This window comes from Leptodactylus fuscus, chromosome 1, assembly GCF_031893055.1.
Source record: "Leptodactylus fuscus isolate aLepFus1 chromosome 1, aLepFus1.hap2, whole genome shotgun sequence".
NCBI classification, from domain to species: domain Eukaryota; kingdom Metazoa; phylum Chordata; class Amphibia; order Anura; family Leptodactylidae; genus Leptodactylus; species Leptodactylus fuscus.
Genome location: NC_134265.1, coordinates 143,919,686 through 143,940,689, shown reverse-complemented (window position 1 = coordinate 143,940,689; position 21,004 = coordinate 143,919,686). Strand labels below are relative to the sequence as shown.

The 21,004-nt window shown below is 43.5% G+C and overlaps 1 protein-coding gene across 1 annotated transcript in view; it reads right to left on the bottom strand.

The window, feature by feature from the left end:
- Nucleotides 1–19,970, bottom strand: part of LOC142209117 (G-protein coupled receptor 54-like) — an 87,925-nt gene extending 67,955 nt beyond the window's left edge. Inside the window, exon 1 of the mRNA XM_075278060.1 lies at nt 19,679–19,970. Coding sequence (XP_075134161.1) covers nt 19,679–19,970 — 292 coding nt within the window. The remainder of the gene's footprint in view (nt 1–19,678) is intronic.
- Between the last annotated feature and the right edge of the window lie 1,034 nt (nt 19,971–21,004).

The window sequence follows — 21,004 nt, the reverse complement described above, 5'->3', positions numbered from 1 at the left end:
CAGGCTGCTGGTACCTCTTCTACAGCTACTGAGCCTATAACAGATCAATGCGAGGAGATAGTTGAGGTACATAGCACTTCTTCAGGTTTTAAGAGTTCTTAGAATGGATAGTGCACAAAGTGAAGCATGTATTTGAGTCCTAGTATTGAAGAAGTGTAGATCCATGCAAGTGCCTGCATAGCTGATGTGCAAGAGACATTAGAAAGTCTAAAGACCAGCACTGGCTGTGTAGAACATTCTTTAATTGGAGAAAAGTAAGTTACAGATAAGTAATTTTCCAATAACAATTACAGGGTACAACTTAAAGGGGTTGTCCCATCACAAGGATCCTATATATACTGTTTGTTAATGTGGATGTAAGACTTTTCCTAAATACATTGCTTCAGCAAAACTGCTTTGTTTGTCCACTGTCTTACTTTATTCAATTCATTGTTGACACAGCCCTTGACTTATCTGCTCAAAAGTCAAGTGATGTAGCTGCCTGCTCTCAGGGGGGAGGGAGGAGGGGCTAAGTGCACGGGAGCGAGCCTGTGTTTCTAGCTATTCCTAGCTTCCTGCTCTCAGATAGGGGAGAGGAGCTGCTTTCATTTCTGAACTCGTCTTCTGTTCTCCCAGTTATTAGGCTAGCTAATTCAATTGCGTTCATTATGGCAGAGACAGGCAGTCTCTGTATGTAACACAGAATGGAGTTGCTGCTGCCTGTACTTCATAGTCCAATATTGTGCATATAGTGTTGTTTGAGGACCTTTGATGACATCACAGGCCCTTCAGCCACCCCATAGGATCACGCTATGCGGTGGGCAGAGCTACACACTAATTTGGGGGCGGAGCTAAACAGCAGGTGGCATATGAAACCCCGCCCACCAAATGACGCAAGAAACCAGGAAGAAAGAAGATTTTACAGCAGTGAAGACTGGTGAGTATGCGACGTGGGAATACCCCTTTAAAGCATTTCCATTCTTCCCAATAGCCCCTAACAGGCCATTCCCCAGAGATAATGATGAACCTCATAAGTGTTTCTCTAAGAAGTACTATGGAATGACATAGCAGGACATAAAATTCCAGTTATGTGTCCATGCTACTCTTCTGATGGAAGAGAAAGTAGTGGCTATAGGACTTTATCTTCTGTTACAAATCTAAACAGACATGATGGAAGAAAGAAGAAAATGTCCATCATATTGCTGAGAACAGACAGATGGAGGGGGCTCCATCGCTGTCCGTTACTCTACTACCGTTAATGATTGTTGCTCTAATCCTATGATGGATGACAGCAACAAACTGTAATAATGATAGTGGGAACAGATACCTGATGTTATTACTTCCTATTGCTATTTGAAAGTAGCACAATTTTCTGTACAACAAAAGCTTTATATCAAAAAGAAAGCAGTTCTTCTAAACAGCAAAAATACTTAGTGCCATTACTAAAAGCTCCCTTATTCTCTTTGCACAGAGAACACGATGTGTCCTTTTGATTTAATGTTACTTTGTTGTTTGAATTCTATTTTGTTGTGCAATGAAGCGTGACATTTGTTGGCTCTGTTCACTGGCAAGTTATTTTGAAGGTTCAGTTGGATTTGGTTACCAGCTTTTCATTTGTAGGTGCCACACCAAGATATGGGCCCAGTTTGATTATACCTTATCGGGGATATATTGTTATTGGGGGTATTGTTACAGAATACTTTGAAACTGTTTCAGTTTAACTATTTCATTTGGACATATGAACATAATCAGTCTACGACAGTTTTGTGATGATATTGTGGCGCACATACACTATGATGTTAATTGGTTGTGGATGGAACAGGGTGGGCTGGGTCACGGACGTCTCAGCCAAATACATCTATTATAACTGACCCCAGTTTTCTCTGGCAGGTTATAATCGAAATCTACTCCAGAGCCTCTTCAGAAATATTTTGAAACCTTTATTAGGTCTGGTATATAAAACAGCAGTATTAATAAAACCACCCACAGTATCATAACTTCCAACTTTCAAAGAACACAGAGGGATAGAATGTGAAGTGACTTTAGCCCCACCCAATTCCACTCTGACTCCAACCATTGTAATTCTACTTGGAATACAAAAAAACAGCCCTTCAGAGGTTTTCAACACAGGCTAAATTGCCTTGTAGCTCAGCATGTCATGTCCTGACAGCCATGATATCTGACTGCAGGGAATGTCAGAGGCTCCACCCACTCATAGACATCATCAGGAGGTACGGCCAGTCGCCACCCACCACCGCTGCCCACTATTAGATCTACCACCAGTTCAGGGGAGTAGCTATGGGGAGCTCTTTTTCTCCCACATATGCTAATCTCTACCAGGGCTGGTGGAGAGAGAAGTAGTGTTCTTGGATACATCGGAGTGTTTGGAATACCAGAGCTGGCTGTGTCTGGGCTGACGGTGATCTCTGGTATAACTGTATTGCATTATACAGCCTGTGTGACATAGCAGGGGACCCTAAATATCACCACACAGCGCCACCTATTGAGTCTCCCACAATCACACCTCCCATAGGATTGAATAGTAACCAAATGTCCAATGGAAGAAAATCACTTGGGTAAAGGGGAGGAGTCAGCTGATCACTGGTTCCCATAGTAACACCCCTGCAGGAACTTCCTGTGTGAGTGTGTTTGTGAGGAGATTGTGAGGAAATTGTGGAGTTAGGGAGAAGATGGTGGAATTGTGAAGTCCTGTGATGTAAACAGAAAGCTTAGTGCAGGTATCTCAAGTTCCAGTCAGAGCAAGGAAGTTTGGAGAACTGACATACTCCAACTATTCAGAAGATCCTGTCCGCTGTCTGCCTAGCCATCACCCTGGAGGAAGTCAAGTGTTACCACTTTGTCAGCATGACACTGTGAGAGAACATTCCATAGCAAGTATCACAGGATCTAGGGGCCTAGGCCACACCTGTGGAACACCCACCACCCTGATTATTGCACCCCGAAACTCTGAGCTATCAGGACCACATAGTGAGTGTGGAATATTGTGTGCTAGTATGGTGGTGGGCAATCTACTATGAGCCAAATAGGAACCCAAATGCACCTTAGGGCTGTAACACTGAAATTTAAAGGGCTAAGAACACCTTTCATCAAATCTACCCTGTACCCTAGGACTTTGCTGTGTCACCAGGTGTACCCTGTTATTGCGTACTGAAGAAACTGTTTAAGTATTTGCGCCTCCACACACGTGGAAGAGTTTTAAGTAAAAGTTCTTCTCTGTTTCAACCTTACAACGGTTTCTGTGTCTGACTCTGCACCGACAACATCAGGGCGCCCCGAACACCACCAGTCAGCACAGTATTGGGGAAGCGCCCTGGGGGAACAATCACACCAACATTTGTGCAGCCCCCCCTCATCACTGGGACCAGTGGTGGTAACGTGAGAAAGCACCAGTCTCATATCTGCTCTTAATATCATGTATTCTGCCACAGATGCATGTTAGAGAAATCTCTGAAGATGTGAGATTGTAATTCCCGTATGTAAGCTAATGGCAGATAGCAGAACGCGCTGACATTTCATTCCCTGCGTTCCCAGGTTGCATGTGGAGAGATGCAATGGAGTTGCTTCAGGTAGTTTATTTGTCTTTACCTTGAGAGATGATATGCCATACGGTCAAAACACAATTCCTTTCTCAGTTCTACAAGATGGTTGCTCAGTGGTTACAGACTGAATAACACATATCCAGGAAGAAGATGCAACAAGAAGGGAGGAGTAACAGAAACAGAGAATTATGGGAGAAAACTACTTAAAGAGCCCTGCACACAATATCAATGTCTATGCACCAGCATTGCACAATATATGTAAAAACACTGTATGAAAGTCAAACAACCAAGAATGAATGATACAATATGAACAAGAATCATTACTTCAGCAATACCCCTGCTGTAACAGCATACTCCCCGTCTGAAATCCTTGGATTTCACTACTTAACATAAATGTCCATCTGGTATATTCTGGAACCCTGAAAGACAAAATGCAAAAACAAGGAAAAATAACAATAACTGTGAACATGTATTCAGGAACAGTTGAAAATATTGAATGCGTCAAATGCACGGTATATCGCTGTTCCTGGGATAGTCCAGTGACGAGTCAACTGAGTCAATGTACTTGCAATGTTCTTTGCTTGACTCATTCCTCGACAGGTAACAGGAGGACAGTCTCAGATACAGGTCTGATGAATGTCTTGGAGTCACCTTGTCGTGTGATGGTTACTTCCACCTTACGGACTCTACCATCCTCGCTGGGAAAGATTTTTGAGATGAGTCCCATAGGCCATGCATTTCTTTCCACTTTCTGGTCCTTCATCAAAACGACATCTCCCACCTGTAAGTTAGGTTTAACCTGCTGCCACTTTCTTCGTCCTTGAAGAAGAGCCAAATACTCCTTTTTCCATCTGCTCCAGAAGCAATTGGCCAGATGCTGAACGTGTTTCCACTGTTTCCGATAGATGTTTCCAGATGAAAGTTCTTCAGGTGGACTAGGAACAGATCCGAGCTTCTGAGTGAGGAGAGTCGCTGGAGTAAGAATAGCAGGAGAATCCGGGTCCACAGATACGGGAACAAGAGGTCTAGAATTGACAATAGCGGAGACCTCGGTTAGGAAGGTAGTTAAAGTCTCATGGGTGAGCCTAGAGGAGTTTGAGTCCATAAGCATACAGTCCAGTATTTTACGGGTAATGCCTATCATCCTTTCCCATGATCCGCCCATATGAGATGCATGAGGAGGGTTAAAGATCCATGTACAACCGTTGTCGGCCAAGTAGTTCTGAACTGGCTCAGAGTTGATTTGCAGTTCTCTGCAAGCTCCTGTGAAGTTGGTTCCACAGTCGGATCTCAATTGTTTTACTGGTCCTCTGATGGCAAGAAAACGTCTTAAAGCATTGATAAAACTCGAAGTGTCCATGGATTCTATAACTTCAATGTGTATGGCGCGTACACTCATGCATGTAAATAACACTGCCCATCGTTTGCTCTCAGCATGACCACCTCTGGTTCTACGAGCAGAGACTGTCCATGGCCCAAAAACATCCAGACCAACGTAGGTAAATGGTGGCTCAGTGCTGGTCCTGTCAGCTGGCAAGTCAGACATTTGCTGTTGCTGCAACTTTCCTCTAGACTTGCGACATAGCACACAGTAGTGAATTAATCGAGCAATCTGCCTTTTTGCACCTACTATCCACAGGCCTGCAGCTCTTAAAGCTCCCTCAGTGAAATGTCTGCCCTGATGCTTGACTTTCTCATGATAATGCCGTATGAGCAATGTAGTAACATGGTGGTGAGCAGGAATAATGAGAGGATTCTTTTCAAATGTCTCTAACTCGGCCTTGTTCAGGCGACCACCTACCCTTAGCATACCATGTTCGTCAATCACTGGCTTTAAGTTGACAATAGGGCTGTTTTTAGGAATGTCCAGTTTGTCACGGAGACATTTCAGTTCCATGTGAAAGGCACTCTGCTGTACATTACGTATCACTAACTTCTCACTTAGTGTAATATCTTCTGCAGAGAGGGGCTTGTGACAGATGTGCCAACCATGACATTCAGAGTTATCGTTCTTGGTGTGAAAACACTGTGCAATGTGAACTAACCTTGCGATGGTGCGTACAAGCTTCAGCCATCTAGAAAAGCGTTCAAAGCGGTGACAGTCCAGGCCGGACCTCCTTACAGACCTGGTGATGAGGGTACTCACTTCAGGACGAATCTCAGGATCGTTGTCAGGATCTTGAAGATTGAAGACGTCTTGACCAGATGTTTCTTTTCCTTCGTTCAGCAAGAATTCTGGACCTGTTAACCAAGAGGATTTAGCAAAGGCACTGACCGATGATGGTCTGGTGGCACAATCTGCAGGGTTGAGATGAGATGGAACATAGTGCCACTGCTCAGGTTTAGAGGATTTCCTAATCCTTTCAACGCGGTTACTAACATAGACGTAGAAGCGTTTTGTCTGGTTGTTTATGTAACCCAGGACAACCTTGCTGTCTGTATAGAATTGAACATCGTCCACATGAATGTCCAGCTCATACTGTATAAAATCTGCGATCTCTACAGCCAGTACAGCGCCACAAAGTTCAAGCCTCGGGATCGTATGTTCAGGTTTAGGGGCTAGTTTAGCTTTCCCAAACAGAAATCCAACATGAGCTTTAGTGCGGTTGTCGATTACCTTCAAGTAGGCAACAGCTGCGATAGCCTCAGTCGATGCATCCGAGAATATGTGGACTTCCCTTCTCTGGCTTGTGGTGAGAGATGCTGGAGTGTAGCAACGTGGTATGTGAGTTCTGTCCAAGGCATGTAGGGATTCTTTCCAGGACTCCCACTTTGGCTGCTTGTCATGTGGCAGTGGAGCATCCCAGTCCTCAATCGTCTCTGAGAGCTGCCTAAGTAGGAATTTGCCCTGTACAGTCAATGGTGCTACAAATCCCAGTGGATCATACAGGCTATTCACCACTGAGAGAACTCCACGCTTAGTGAACGGCTTGTCTGCACAATTAACCTGGAAGCCAAGAGAATCGTTTAACAAGTCCCATCTCAAACCCAGACTTCTCTGCACCGGAGGATCGTCTATGCCTAGGTTTAAGTCTCTGAATTCTGTGGCATGATCGCTGGGCTGGAAAGCTTTCATGACAGCAATACTGTTGGAGGCTATTTTATGCAACCTCAGACAGGCTCTGGACAGCATACCTTGAGTCCTTCTCAGCAAGTCTATGGCTTCCTCAGCAGTGGGCAAGGACTTGAGTGCGTCGTCCACGTAGAAGTCTTTTTCGACAAAGTGACGGGCATCCTTTCCAAATTCTGATTCACCATCAGAAGCAGTCCTTCGTAGGCCATATGTTGCAACCGCAGGTGAAGGACTGTTGCCGAACACGTGCACTCTCATGCGGTATTCAATCATTTCCTTGTTGGTATCACTGTCTCTGTGCCACAGAAACCTCAGGTAATTCCGGTGGTCTTCTCGTACAATAAAACAATGGAACATTTGCTCAATGTCAGCTGTAATGGCAACTGGCTCCTTTCTGAATCTCATTAGCACCCCTACCAGGTTGTTGGTCAGGTTTGGACCCGTGAGGAGAACGTCATTCAGAGATACGCCATGATGTTTGGCACTTGAGTCGAATACCACCCTGATCTGCTTGGGTTTTCGTGGGTGATATACTCCAAAAGAAGGAAGATACCAGCATTCTTCATGCTCTTGCAGAGGTGGAGCTGGCTCTGCGTGATTGTTACGGAATATCCTTTCCATGAATGCCACAAAGTGATCTTTCATCTCAGGCTTGTTTCTCAGCGTACGTTGCAAGGAGATGAATCTCGATAATGCTTGTTCCCGGTTGTCAGGAAGTCTGGCCCTCCCAGTCCGAAAGGGTAAAGGTGCAACCCAATGGTTAGATTGATCTTTGAAGCATTCACTGTCCATTATTTTGATAAAGTCTTTATCTTCCATGGATAAAGCTACTCTGTTGTCGTCTTGTGTTATGTGAAACACTGTGGCTCCTAAGTCGTCATAAGGTGTAGGGACGATGTCTGGTGCCCTTTTTAAGTTAGGAAGATGTTCCTTTGCCTCATAGTGATGAAGGCATGGCTTAAAGTAGGTTGTGCGTCCATTGTTGAGCACAAAGGTTTTAAAGGAGTTCACTTGAGATGACATGAGACTCTTATCCTGACATACATTGCCAATGATTACCCAACCTAAGTCAAGTCTTTGTGCATATGGGGCATCATGTGGACCATTGCATTGTTGACGTACCTTATGTACTCTGAGAATGTCTCTTCCGAGCAAGAGCAGGATGTCAGCATTCACATCCATAGGAGGAATCTCCTTAGCCAGGTGTCTCAAGTGGGAATGATGATATGCAGCTTCCGGCGTAGGAATTTCTTCCCTATCATCAGGCATCTGGTCACATTCAATTAACGTTGGTAGGGATATGTGAATATTCCTGTTAATTGGAGAGATAACGTATCCAGTGGCTCTCCTGCCAGAAGTCTCTATGCGACCAGAACAAGTGTTAAGAGTGTATGGTATTGCTTCTCCTTCTATACCGAAGATCTCGAAGAACTTAGGCTTTGCTAGAGACCTGTTGCTTTGTTCATCTATTATGGCATACATCCTTATGGCCTTTTCAGATTGCCCTTCTGGGTAGACATTCACCAAGCACACCTTGGCACAGCACTTGGGACCATTATCCTTGCCACATACTTCCATGCAGGAGGAGGAGACAGTGGTAGTAGCTGAAACTTGAGCCGATGGCTCCCCGCCATGCGCAGTGACGGCTTTAGATGCTGCTTGAGGATGTGAGTTGTCAGATGAAGAAGTAGGATGCATGGCTGCGACATGTTTGTCGCTACTGCATTCAGTACACTTGATGACAGCCTTACAGTCCTTAGCAAAATGTTTTGAAGAAGCACAACACTTGTAACACACTCCTAGCTCCTTGAGCATGTCTCTGCGTTCTTGCAAAGTCTTTGCCCTAAGTCCTCTACACTCTTTCAGGGGATGAGGCCTTTTGTGGATAGGGCACGTACTATTAGGGTCTTTATCTTTAAGGACAGGAGTGTCCTGTTTGGTGGTGCAGAGTGCAGCGATTGGAACGTCTGTCTTCCTAACAGATACTGTTCCCCTTAAGTCTCTACGTTTGCTTGTTTCATACCTTGAACATGATGATGAAGCTGGTAGAGAGGATTCTGTGAAGTCAAAGCTGGGATCATTCTTTTTCCGAGCTTGGTCACTGATAAATCTGGAAAAATAAGAGAAAGGAGGGAAGGACACATTGTGGTCTCTTTTGTATCTGGAACCTAGGTCGGCCCATTTTTCTTGCATGCCATATGGTAGTTTGGATACCACTGGATTAACACCATGAGATGTGTCAAGGTAACTCAGACCTGACAGACGTGGGTCCATTTTGGCTAACTCTAATTCCTTTAGTAGGTCGCTCAGATCTTGAAGCTTGCGGCTGTCCTTGTTGGTGATTTTTGGGAACATATGAAGTCTCTTAAATAAGGCACTTTCTATAGCTTCAGAACTGCCATAAGTCTGTTCAAGTCTCTCCCATGCCGCAGCAAGACCTTCCTCTGAGTGGCCCGCATGAACTGCTCTCAATGTCTTTATACGTTCTGCAGAATCTGGGCCTAACCAGTTAACAAGCAAGTCAAGTTTTTCTTTGGCAGTGAGGTTAAGATCACTGATCACTGCTTCAAAGGTGGATTTCCAGGCTCTATAATTCTCAGCATGGTCATCGAACTTTGAGAGACTATTGTTTATCAGCTCCCTGCGTATCATATATCTGGCAAAGTCCGACATGTCTGATCTCCCACCTTGTGTCACCAGATTAACTTGTGATATCCCTGGGACGTATAAATTCTCTGGCATATGGGGCCGAGATGAATCGGGGTGAAATGATGTAGCATAAGGGTTGAGCTGTGGTTTAGTTTCTGGAGGATCTGCATGTGTGATGCTGGAAATTACCTTGCTCTGGATAGGTGGCATCATCTGATGCTTCACAGCCATGTAGTCGGTTTGGAGTGGTGCTGGTGCATGTAACTTAGCAGGCGGTGCAGGAGATGATTGCTTCAGCACATAATTGGCAGTGCGGTCAGCTGGGTCTTCCACTTCTGCAGGGATGGAGCAGTCTAGGTCGGCGTCTTGATCTAATGCTTGTTCAAGAACCTTTAGCTTGGCTAAGGCAGCTGCTTCCTCCCTTTCCATTTGGAGAATTTTTAGTTGAGCTTCTGTCTCTGCTTCCTTCTTCGCCATTTCAGCTTTTGCCTCTGCTTGCCTTTGCGCCATTTCTGCTTCCTTCTCAGCAAAGGACCGTCTGACACTGGCCTCCTCTGCGTCAGCACGGATCTCAATAAGCTTATCGTGTAATGCTGACCTTCTGGAACGAGAGGATCTGGAGGATGACAGCGTATGTTTGGATGAAGTAGACCGATGGGACCTTACTTCTTGTAGGTGTGCGATGCGGAGTTCTGCCTTATCTCTGGCGTTTTTCACTGCGGCATCTTTCGTTTGGAATAGGTTCTCCCTCTCAGTTAGCTCTGCTATAGCATCATCAAAATCAGCGTTACTCAGGAATGTGACGTATTTTGCAGACAGTCGCTGATGGCGTTCATAGGCGGCAGATAAGCGGTTTAGTGTGGTGACCAATTTTGCTGCGTCACTGTCATGGCGTGAGAGCGCTGCTATATAGTGTTCAGTTCTTCGCCATAATTCATCAAGATTATCACAGAACTCTTCTTTAGTTATTTCAAAGTTCTCTCTAATCTTTTGCGTGGGTTTACTGACACGTTTTAATCGCTCAATTTGTACATCCTGAAACATGGAGTCTGTTTCCTGCACATCTGAGTCCCTGATAGCAGGATGCACTGTCCCAGATGCAGTGACAGGGGAATCCACATAGCTCCTTGTGGACATGGTGCCTTTGTGTGGAAAATGTCAATAAAGATGGCGCTGCCCCTTATTTCACTGTGGTGAGGAGAACATGTGCTCAAGATGGAGGACAGCTTTGAGCTCACCTGCAGGCTGTGTGGCGTGCTGCAGATTATGCTGTATTCTCACTGTGCTTGCTTGCAGGCTGTCTGTAGATCCTGCAGGAGCTGCAGATATAGCTTGTTTTAACTAGAAAGTTGTGTTTTGACTATTCTGCCACAGATGCATGTTAGAGAAATCTCTGAAGATGTGAGATTGTAATTCCCGTATGTAAGCTAATGGCAGATAGCAGAACGCGCTGACATTTCATTCCCTGCGTTCCCAGGTTGCATGTGGAGAGATGCAATGGAGTTGCTTCAGGTAGTTTATTTGTCTTTACCTTGAGAGATGATATGCCATACGGTCAAAACACAATTCCTTTCTCAGTTCTACAAGATGGTTGCTCAGTGGTTACAGACTGAATAACACATATCCAGGAAGAAGATGCAACAAGAAGGGAGGAGTAACAGAAACAGAGAATTATGGGAGAAAACTACTTAAAGAGCCCTGCACACAATATCAATGTCTATGCACCAGCATTGCACAATATATGTAAAAACACTGTATGAAAGTCAAACAACCAAGAATGAATGATACAATATGAACAAGAATCATTACTTCAGCAATACCCCTGCTGTAACAGCATATCATGTCCCGTTTGGTTTGAGGAGTTCTTTCTGAATTTTTGCTTCCCTGATGTCACAAGCTGTCAAACTATTGCCTGATATACTTTCCGTGATAGGAGTATTCCTATAGATTTACAGTTCTCTGTGACCAACATCTGTGATGGAGACATGTTAGCTAGACACTGCCAACAACTGGGGATGCAATCCAGAGATTAATGAGGGGCATATCCTGAAATTGACCTTGAATAGTGGGTGGTTGTGATGGGCGGCCACTGGCCATACCGCCTGATAACGCCTATGAATGGGCGTAGCGTCTGACATATGCACATTCCCAGGGCCGGCGTCAGCGCATGGCATAGTCAGGCAAGTGCTGGGGCCCCCAGAGCCTCTGGGGGCCCCCCGGCACTTGTCCGCCCCAGCCCGTCCAACGGACGCCGATGAGCTGAATACATAGGCGATTAAAGCAGGAGCTGTGAGCTCAGCTCCTGCTTTAAAGCTGCGGCCCGGCTTGCGCGTGTAGGCACGATGACGTCATCACATCACGCCTACACACGCAAGCCGGGCCGCAGCTTTAAAGCAGGAACTGAGCTCACAGCTCCTGCTTTAATCGTCTATGTGAATGGAGTGAGAGAGCGGAGAGAGGAGCGTCGGGGGAGCGATGGAAGGTGAGTGTAAGTATTTGTTTTGTATTAAATATTAAGGTGGAACATAATAAAGGGGGCCCATGAAACTGGGGGGCAAATGAAGGGAAGGGGGGAACGGCATGACACTGGGGAAGATGAAGGGAGTGGGGAGAGAACGGCATGAAACTGGGGACAGAGATGGAGGGGGCCCAATGAAACTGGGGGGCAAATGAAGGGGAGGGGGGGAACGGTATGACACTGGGGCAGATGGGGGGGTGGAACAGCATGACACTGGGGCAGAGACGGGGGACATGAAACTGTGGGCAGATGAAGGGGGAGAATGTGATGAAACTGGGGACAGAGATGGAGGGGGGGACATGAAACTGGGGGCAGAGGAAGGGTGTATATGAAACTGGGGGAGAGATGGAGGGGGGCATATAATTTACGGGTGACTGTAGGAGGATTATACTGTGTGGGAGCACATGATAAATGAATGAGAATGGGCGGAGTCAACATAAAAGTGGGTGGAGCCAAATGTGCAGCACATTTTGCCCCTCTTTCTACTCTTTAAAAATTGGGAGGTATGGCGTTGGTGACGCCACACTCCTGCGTGAAGTCACTCGCTTCATCTGCGACGCACAGTGTCTCGACTCCCCCGCCTCCTTTACAATGGGGCCCACTGAGGCTCTGTCGCCCAAGGGCCCATAAAAACCTGGAGCCGGCCCTGTACATTCCCTTCAGATATCTCGGTTATCAGGGCATGACATGCTGAGCTACAAGGCAATTTAGCCTGCATTAAAAAGCCTCTGATGAGCTGGTTTTTATTTTACCAGTAGAAATGCATCAGGTGGAGACACCACAACCAGCTCCATACATGGAAATATGAAAAAGTTACAGGTGTTAGAACATGATGACACAATTTTTTTTTTCTATTTTGCAAAGTTTAGCATTTTTTGTAAAAGTATCAAAACATTTCAAATACTATATAAATTTGGTATCACCGCGTTCGTACTGACACGTAGAACACAGGTAACATGTCATTTGTACCAAACAGTGAACGCTGTAAAAATTAAACCCATAAGAAAATGGCGCAAATGCATTTTTTTCTCCAATTGCACCTCATTCTGAATTTTTTTCCAGCTTCCCAGTACATTGCACAGCATATTGAATGGTGCCATTACAAAGTACAATTTGTCCCGCAAACAATAAGCTATCATGTGACTCTGTGAACTGAAAAATGAAAAAGTTATGGCTCTTGAAATGTGAGGAGGGAAAAACGAAAATGCGAAACCAAAAAATGGCCTGGTCCTTAAGGGGTTAATAAAAGTGAATTTTTAGTGTGCTTTCTCTATTTAGCTTTTGTGGAATTAGAGAAAATCTAGATTTGTTCCATTTTCTTGCAGGTTTTGTTCACTATGCACTAAAAATGACATGTTATTTATATTCCCCAGCTCAGTATGACCACAGCAATACCAAATTTATATTTTTGTTGTATTTTAATACTGTAAAGATTTTTTTTATGTTTCTGTGTTCAGAGCTGTGTAAGGTCTTTTTTTTGTGGTATAAAAATTTTGTTTCTATGTACCGTATATAATTTTAGGGTTTGTGCAGTGCTATAATCACTTTATATTTTTTTTAACAAGATTAAATAACAGTGATTTGGCTATTTAGATTATTTTTCCTCTACAGTGTTGAACATATGGCTTAAATATTTTTACATTTTTACAGTCTGGCTAGATTCAGGGATGTCTAATATATTTATCTCTGTTTAGTTATTCTTCTTTATGATCTGAGGAAAACAGGGTAATTTCAATTTCTATATTTTTTTTATTTTTTTTAACCCCTTCCCAACATCCACTGTAATAGTATGGTGGATGCCAGATATTTAAAGATGGCGGACGCACTGTATTCTACAGTAGACACCCAGTGCTAATGTCCCCAATTGAGTTCAGCACCCCCATGTGGCTTGCTGCTGCAATCATTAGATCACTCGTAACATTGATTGCAATACTGCTGTATTGGGGAAATTGCTATATAACTGCTATATAAATATATCTCCCTGGACCAAACATTAACTCTCTGTTGCCCAGAGTTCCAGAGGGTTTAGAGGCCATAGCATCCTTTCTCTCCTCCCACTTTCTCAAACTCAACATTGAGAAAACGGAGTTCATCACCTTCACCCCACCTCGTATGGCCCCTCTACTTGAACCATCTATCAAAGTTTATGGAACCCCACTTACCCCTGTAACATAGGTCTGTTGCCTTGGGATAACCCTGGACTCTGACTTATCCTTCAAGTCGCATGTTCAAGCCCATGTTTTCTATGGCCTCCCAGCGAATACTCTCGCCCCCCTCCAGTCCACCTTAAACTGTGCTACTCGCTTAATACACCTCTTCCCCCATTCTTCATCGTCCACTTCCCTCTGCCAATCCCTTCACTGGCTACCTGTTGCCCAGCGAACAGAGTTCAAGTTACTAACACTAACATACAAAGCCATCCACAACCTGTCCCCTCCATATATCTCTGACCTAAACTCCCGCTACCTGCCCACATGTAACCTCAGATCCTCCAAAGACCTCCTACTCTGCTCTGCTCTTATCTGCTCTTCACACAGCCATCTCCAAGACTTCTCTCGTGCATCCACCATACTCTGGAACTCCTTACCAAGACACATAGGACTGACCCCCACAATCACAGGCTTCAAGAAGACCCTGAAGACTCATCTATTCAGGAAGGCCTACAACCTCCAATAACACTACTGTCACCACACTGCCATGTGAAAAATCTCTACCCACACCTTCTGTCTCTAACCCCCTTCCCTCATAGATTGTAAGCCCTTGCGGGCAGGGCCCTCCACCCTATTGTGCCAGATGGTCATTGTTAGTATTATATCTACCTGTATATTTTGTGTACTGTATGTAAACCCCCAAATGTAAAGCACCATGGAATTAATTATGCTGTATAAATAAACAATAATAATAATAATAATAATAATAATAATATAACTATTGAAGATTGCCACTGTCAAGCCTCAATAGCTATATTTCTATGAGAGGCTTTCAGAACTTCATGGAGACTAGACAACTCCTGTGATCTGGTAATAGACAGTAAGCAGACAGGGGAGGGAAACAGCAGGTTTCACGTTAAGGGGACATTTTTTTGGGAGAAGATTAGGGTCTGTATAGAGGATTAATGTCCAAGATTTCCCTTAAAATGTATTTGAAAAAAATATTTTGGAGGCAGATTTTGGAGTAATTGAAAGGTGCAATCATAATCTGAGATGATAAAAAATGGTCTGCTTATCCTATAACAATACCAGACACAATCTTTAACAATCTCTTGCATCTCATTTAATAAAGAAAACTCCAGCAGCCACTATTCAGTGCCAACAAATCAATAATAATAATAATCTTCAATTGTATGGTATTGAACTTGTATCTGTAAAATCATTCTAATTAGTCAACTTTCATTATGCTTTTAACTGTCTCTCTGATATTTTGAGCCCCTTAATAGGTTAGTGCAATAAAAAGAAGTACTGTGTGGCCGCAAAAGTAATGGCAGTAAATGCAATTTTTCAGTACGCTGGCACTTGCAAACAATGACATTCATTTGTGATAGATAGATAGATAGATAGATAGATAGATAGATAGATAGATAGATAGATAGATAGGAGATAGATAGATAGATAGATAGATAGATAGGAGACAGATAGATAGATAGATAGATAGGAGACAGATAGATAGATAGATAGATAGATAGATAGATAGATAGACAGATAGATTAAAAAAAAAGTCTGGAGCAGCACTTATGCTGGCCCAAGTGGAAGTGGGTGCACAACACTTGAGGTTGTAGACTAATAATCCGCCATAAATAAATAAAAAATAGGCAGCACTCTTGGATGTCCAAGTGTATAGAGGTTAAGGAGTTTTATTCCTTTCATCTGTATCTCTCTCATCAAATGATATTGAGTAGAAGTCCTTTACCTGTATGCACTTGGAAATCCAGGCGATCTGCTTATTTTTCTGATCTTACTTCAACACCTGAGACAACATATATGGAGAAAAATAACTACTAAACTAAATTGCCAAGATTTTCCAATATGCAATTATAGTATATAGTCCTCCATAGGAATGCACTGATTTTTTACATATATGAAACTTTGATGCCAAAATATATCAATGTGATGTAACAAATATATCAAAGGACAGAATCCTGCCAGATGTACGGAAGACTATAGAAGTCTTTGAATACAGTCAGTATATGTCTGGATACCTTTTTGTTCCCGATTTTCACTGCTAACTGTTAGGGAAAACTTTCTATAAATATGGTGATTCTTAAATGGAAATCTGCAAAATGTAAAAAAAACAAAAAAAAAACCATATAGATCTTAAAGGGGCTCTATCAGCAAAATCATGCTGCTAGAGCCCCACATATGCGTGCATAGCCTTTAAAAAGGCTATTCAGGCATCGGTAATGTTATATTAAACTACCCCCCCGTTTTAAAATAATAACCTAAAAAAGAATGTTCTCTACTTACGGAACGTGCACTCTGGGCGGGCATCTGGGTGTGTCTTCATCTTCTTCCCCGCCTCTTCTTCCTCTGACGTCTTCGGGTCCCGTCCTCCTCCGGCGCTTGCTCGCGGACACTGATAAAAAAAAAAATAGCCCCGGCGCATGCGCAGTAGCCGTAGTAGAAGCCGCGTGCTACTGCGCATGCGCCCGGGCTATTTTTTTTTTTATCAGTGTCCGCGAGCAAGCGCCGGAGGAAGACGGGACCCGAAGACGTCAGAGGAAGAAGAGGCGGGGAAGAAGAAGATGGCGCACCCTGAATGCCCGCCCAGGGTGCACGTTCCGTAAGTAGAGAACATTCTTTTTTAAGTTATTATTTTAAAACGGCGGGGTAGTTTAATTTAACTTTTACAGTGCCTGAATAGCCTTTTTAAAGGCTATGCACACATATGTGGGGCTCTATCAGCATGATTTTGCTGATAGAGCCCCTTTAAAGCCAGTGTTTAGGATACGGAGCACGGTAAACCAGTCTTAATCTAAGTGGAGACAGGGACATATCACTCAGAAACAGCATGCAGCATCCTGGGCTCTGCTTACAGGTCCACTTCTTTACAGTACACCTCTCATTACAGGTCCCCTTCTTTACAGTACACCTCTCATTACAGGTCCCCTTCTTTACAGTACACCTCTCATTACAGGTCCCCTTCTTTATAGTACACCTCTCATTACAGGTCCCATTTTTTACAGTACACCTCTCATTACAGGTCCCCTTCTTTACAGTACACCTCTCATTACAGGTCCCCTTCTTTACAGTACACCTTTCGTTACAGGTCCCCTTCTTTACAGTACACCTCTCGTTACAGGTCCCCTTCTTTACAGTACACCTCTCGTTACAGGTCCCCTTCTTTACAGTACACCTCTCGTTACAGGTCCCCTTCTTTACAGTACACCTCTCGTTACAGGTCCCCTTCTTTACAGTACACCTCTCATTACAAGTCCTGTTCTTTACAGTACACCTCTCATTACAGGTCCCCTTCTTTACAGTACACCTCTCGTTACAGGTCCCCTTCTTTACAGTACACCTTTCGTTACAAGTCCCGTTCTTTACAGTACACCTCTCATTACAGGTCCCATTCTTTACAGTACAACTCTCGTTACAGGTCCCCTTCTTTACAGTACACCTCTCATTACAAGTCCCGTTCTTTACAGTACACCTCTCATTACAGGTCCCCTTCTTTACAGTACACCTCTCATTACAGGTCCCCTTCTTTATAGTACACCTCTCATTACAGGTCCCATTCTTTACAGTACACCTCTCATTACAGGTCCCCTTCTTTACAGTACAACTCTCATTACAGGTCCCGTTCTTTACAGTACACCTCTCATTACAGGTCCCCTTCTTTATAGTACACCTCTCATTACAGGTCCCCTTCTTTACAGTACACCTCTCATTACAGGTCCTCTTCTTTACAGTACACCTCACATTACAGGTCCTCTTCTTTACAGTACACCTCACATTACAGGTCCCGTTCTTTTCAGTATACCTCTCATTACAAGTCCCGTTCTTTTCAGTATACCTCTCATTACAAGTCCCGTTCTTTACAGTACACCTCTCATTACAAGTCCCTTTCTTTACAGTACACCTCTCATTACAGGTCCCCTTCTTTACAGTACACCTCTCGTTACAGGTCCTCTTCTTTACAGTACACCTCTCATTACAGGTCCCCTTCTTTACAGTACATCTCTCATTACAAGTCCCGTTCTTTTCAGTATACCTCTCATTACAAGTCCCGTTCTTTACAGTACACCTCTCATTACAGGTCCCCTTCTTTACAGTACACCTCTCGTTACAGGTCCCCTTCTTTACAGTACACCTCTCGTTACAGGTCCCCTTCTTTACAGTACACCTCTCATTACAAGTCCCCTTCTTTACAGTACACCTCTCATTACAGGTCCCCTTCTTTACAGTACACCTCTCATTTCAGGTCCCTTTCTTTATAGTACACCTCTCATTAAAGGTCCCCTTCTTTACAGTACACCTTTCATTACAGGTCCCCTTCTTTACAGTACACCTCTCGTTACAGGTCCCCTTCTTTACAGTACACTTCTCGTTACAGGTCCCCTTCTTTACAGTACACCTCTCGTTACAGGTCCCCTTCTTTACAGTACACCTCTCATTACAAGTCCCATTCTTTACAGTACACCTCTCATTACAGGTCCCCTTCTTTACAGTACACCTCTCATTACAGGTCCCCTTCTTTACAGTACACCTCTCATTACAGGTCCCTTTCTTTATAGTACACCTCTCATTAAAGGTCCCCTTCTTTACAGTACACCTTTCATTACAGGTCCCCTTCTTTACAGTACACCTCTCATTACAGATCCCCTTCTTTACAGTACACCTCTCATTACAGGTCCTCTTCTTTACAGTACACCTCACATTACAGATCCCGTTCTTTACAGTACACCTCTCATTACAAGTCCTGTTCTTTTCGGTATACCTCTCATTACAAGTCCCGTTCTTTACAGTACACCTCTCATTACAGGTCCCCTTCTTTACAGTACACCTCTCATTTCAGGTCCCCTTCTTTACAGTACAACTCTCATTACAGGTCCCCTTCATTATAGTACACCTCTCATTACAGGTCCCCTTCTTTACACTACACCTCTCATTACAGGTCCCCTTCTTTATAGTACACCTCTCATTACAGGTCCCCTTCTTTATAGTACACCTCTCAATACAGGTCCCCTTTTTTCCAGTACACATTTCATTACAGGTCCCCTTCTTTATATTGCACCTCTCATTACAGGTCCCCTTCTTTACAGTACACCTCTCGTTACAGGTCCCCTTCTTTACAGTACACCTCTCATTACAAGTCCCGTTCTTTACAGTACACCTCTCATTACAGGTCCCCTTCTTTACAGTACACCTCTCATTTCAGGTCCCTTTCTTTATAGTACACCTCTCATTAAAGGTCCCCTTCTTTACAGTACACCTCTCATTACAGGTCCCCTTCTTTACAGTACACCTCTCATTTCAGGTCCCCTTTTCATAGTACAACTCTCTTTACAGGTCCCCTTCTTTACAGGATACCTCTCATTTCAGGTCCCCTTCTTTACAGTACACCTCTCATTACAGGTCCCCTTCTTTACAGTACACCTCTCATTACAGGTCCCCTTCTTTATAGTACACCTCTCATTACAGGTCCCCTTCTTTATAGTACACCTCTCAATACAGGTCCCCTTCTTTCCAGTACACATTTCATTACAGGTCCCCTTCTTTATAGTACACCTCTCGTTACAGGTCCCCTTCTTTACAGTACAACACTCATTACAGGTCCCCTTCTTTACAGTACAACTCTCATTACAGGTGCACTTTAGCAGTCAAAAGTATGTTTGAACACACATTAGCCAACAGTCTATATAGTAAAAGCAAACATATATCATATTAAACATTTCCAACTTACCAATATAGAAATTAGTCACTGTCCTCATCTGTTTGTGTTTGGTGATAACATATATGACCAATGAATTACCAATAAGTCCCACCAGCATGATGAGAGCAAAAAAAAGAGGGACCAACCAGGCATCCACCAACAAAGGGGGTGTCTGTTCCATGTCATACAATGTTCTATTGGAGCGAGGCAGAGAGTCATTTTGGGGACCCTCTGCAGAGTCATTAAAACATGTGTACACTGATAATTCTCCTTCGGCTGACATACACTCAGGAGGGAGTGGGGTTCCTGTGGATCCTTTCATTGATAGAAAAGTTAGAAAACAATGCTGTTTGACATCCACGTTTTCCACAGTACATGAAGTGTTGAGTGATTCCTTGTAAACCTGATTGCTTATAGCCAGTATATCAGAGTAATACAGTTACACAGTTATATGCCAGCAGCCAAGTCTGGTCAGTCTGGGTATTATTCTTCCTCTTTCCCGTCTAGATTTGCAGCTTGTAAATGAAGGTACTCTTCATCATGTATATCCTTCTCTCAAGTTTCATTGCATGTTTCTTGCTTATTGCTTCACAGCGCCTGAGCCTGAGAAGAGGATGAAAAAAAGCGCGCAAGCATAAGGCTTCCTCTGGGTCCTAATGCTTGCACTATACCTCTTTGAGAAAAGGTAACTTATGTTGGCATTACCCAATAAAAATATCTTTAAGTCTTCATAAATAAAAAGAAATGCTGGTATTCATGTATTCTTGCACCTGATGAGCATTCACTGCACTAAATTGCAATAATATTCTTAATCTTCTTTCATTATGTGTTTCTTAATTTCAATATAAATATTAGAGGTCATAGCACTATTCAGAATAGCATATTTATGAAATACCCAACTTTGACCTCCTGTGCAATCCATTTGGTTCTCTGTTCCAATAAATGGATTTGTAATACACTTCGGTGGTATGAACACATGTTAAAATACAGGATAGTATATTTGCATAAACAGGAGTTTTGTTTCGACATCTATATGGAGAGGATCTCTCCCTAGCTGCATTATGTCCTCTTCACACGGGGTGAGGATGCCCACATGAAGTCAAAGTCTTGACTCAATGTTGATCCGGGAAATATAGCTGACATCAGGTCTATATTTCACAGACTGACTCCTCCCTTGTGAAGGTGGCCTAAAGCAATTTTTATAATCTTTTTCTTCGACTTCTCTTTAATTGACTTTGAGATTGGCTACGTTCACATAACTGAGGTGCAAAATAACTGAAAAACATTTATTTATCACAGCCGTTTAGCATCAGAGGGGCACCTGTTTTCATGGATGCCTCATGCATGAGTTGAAGG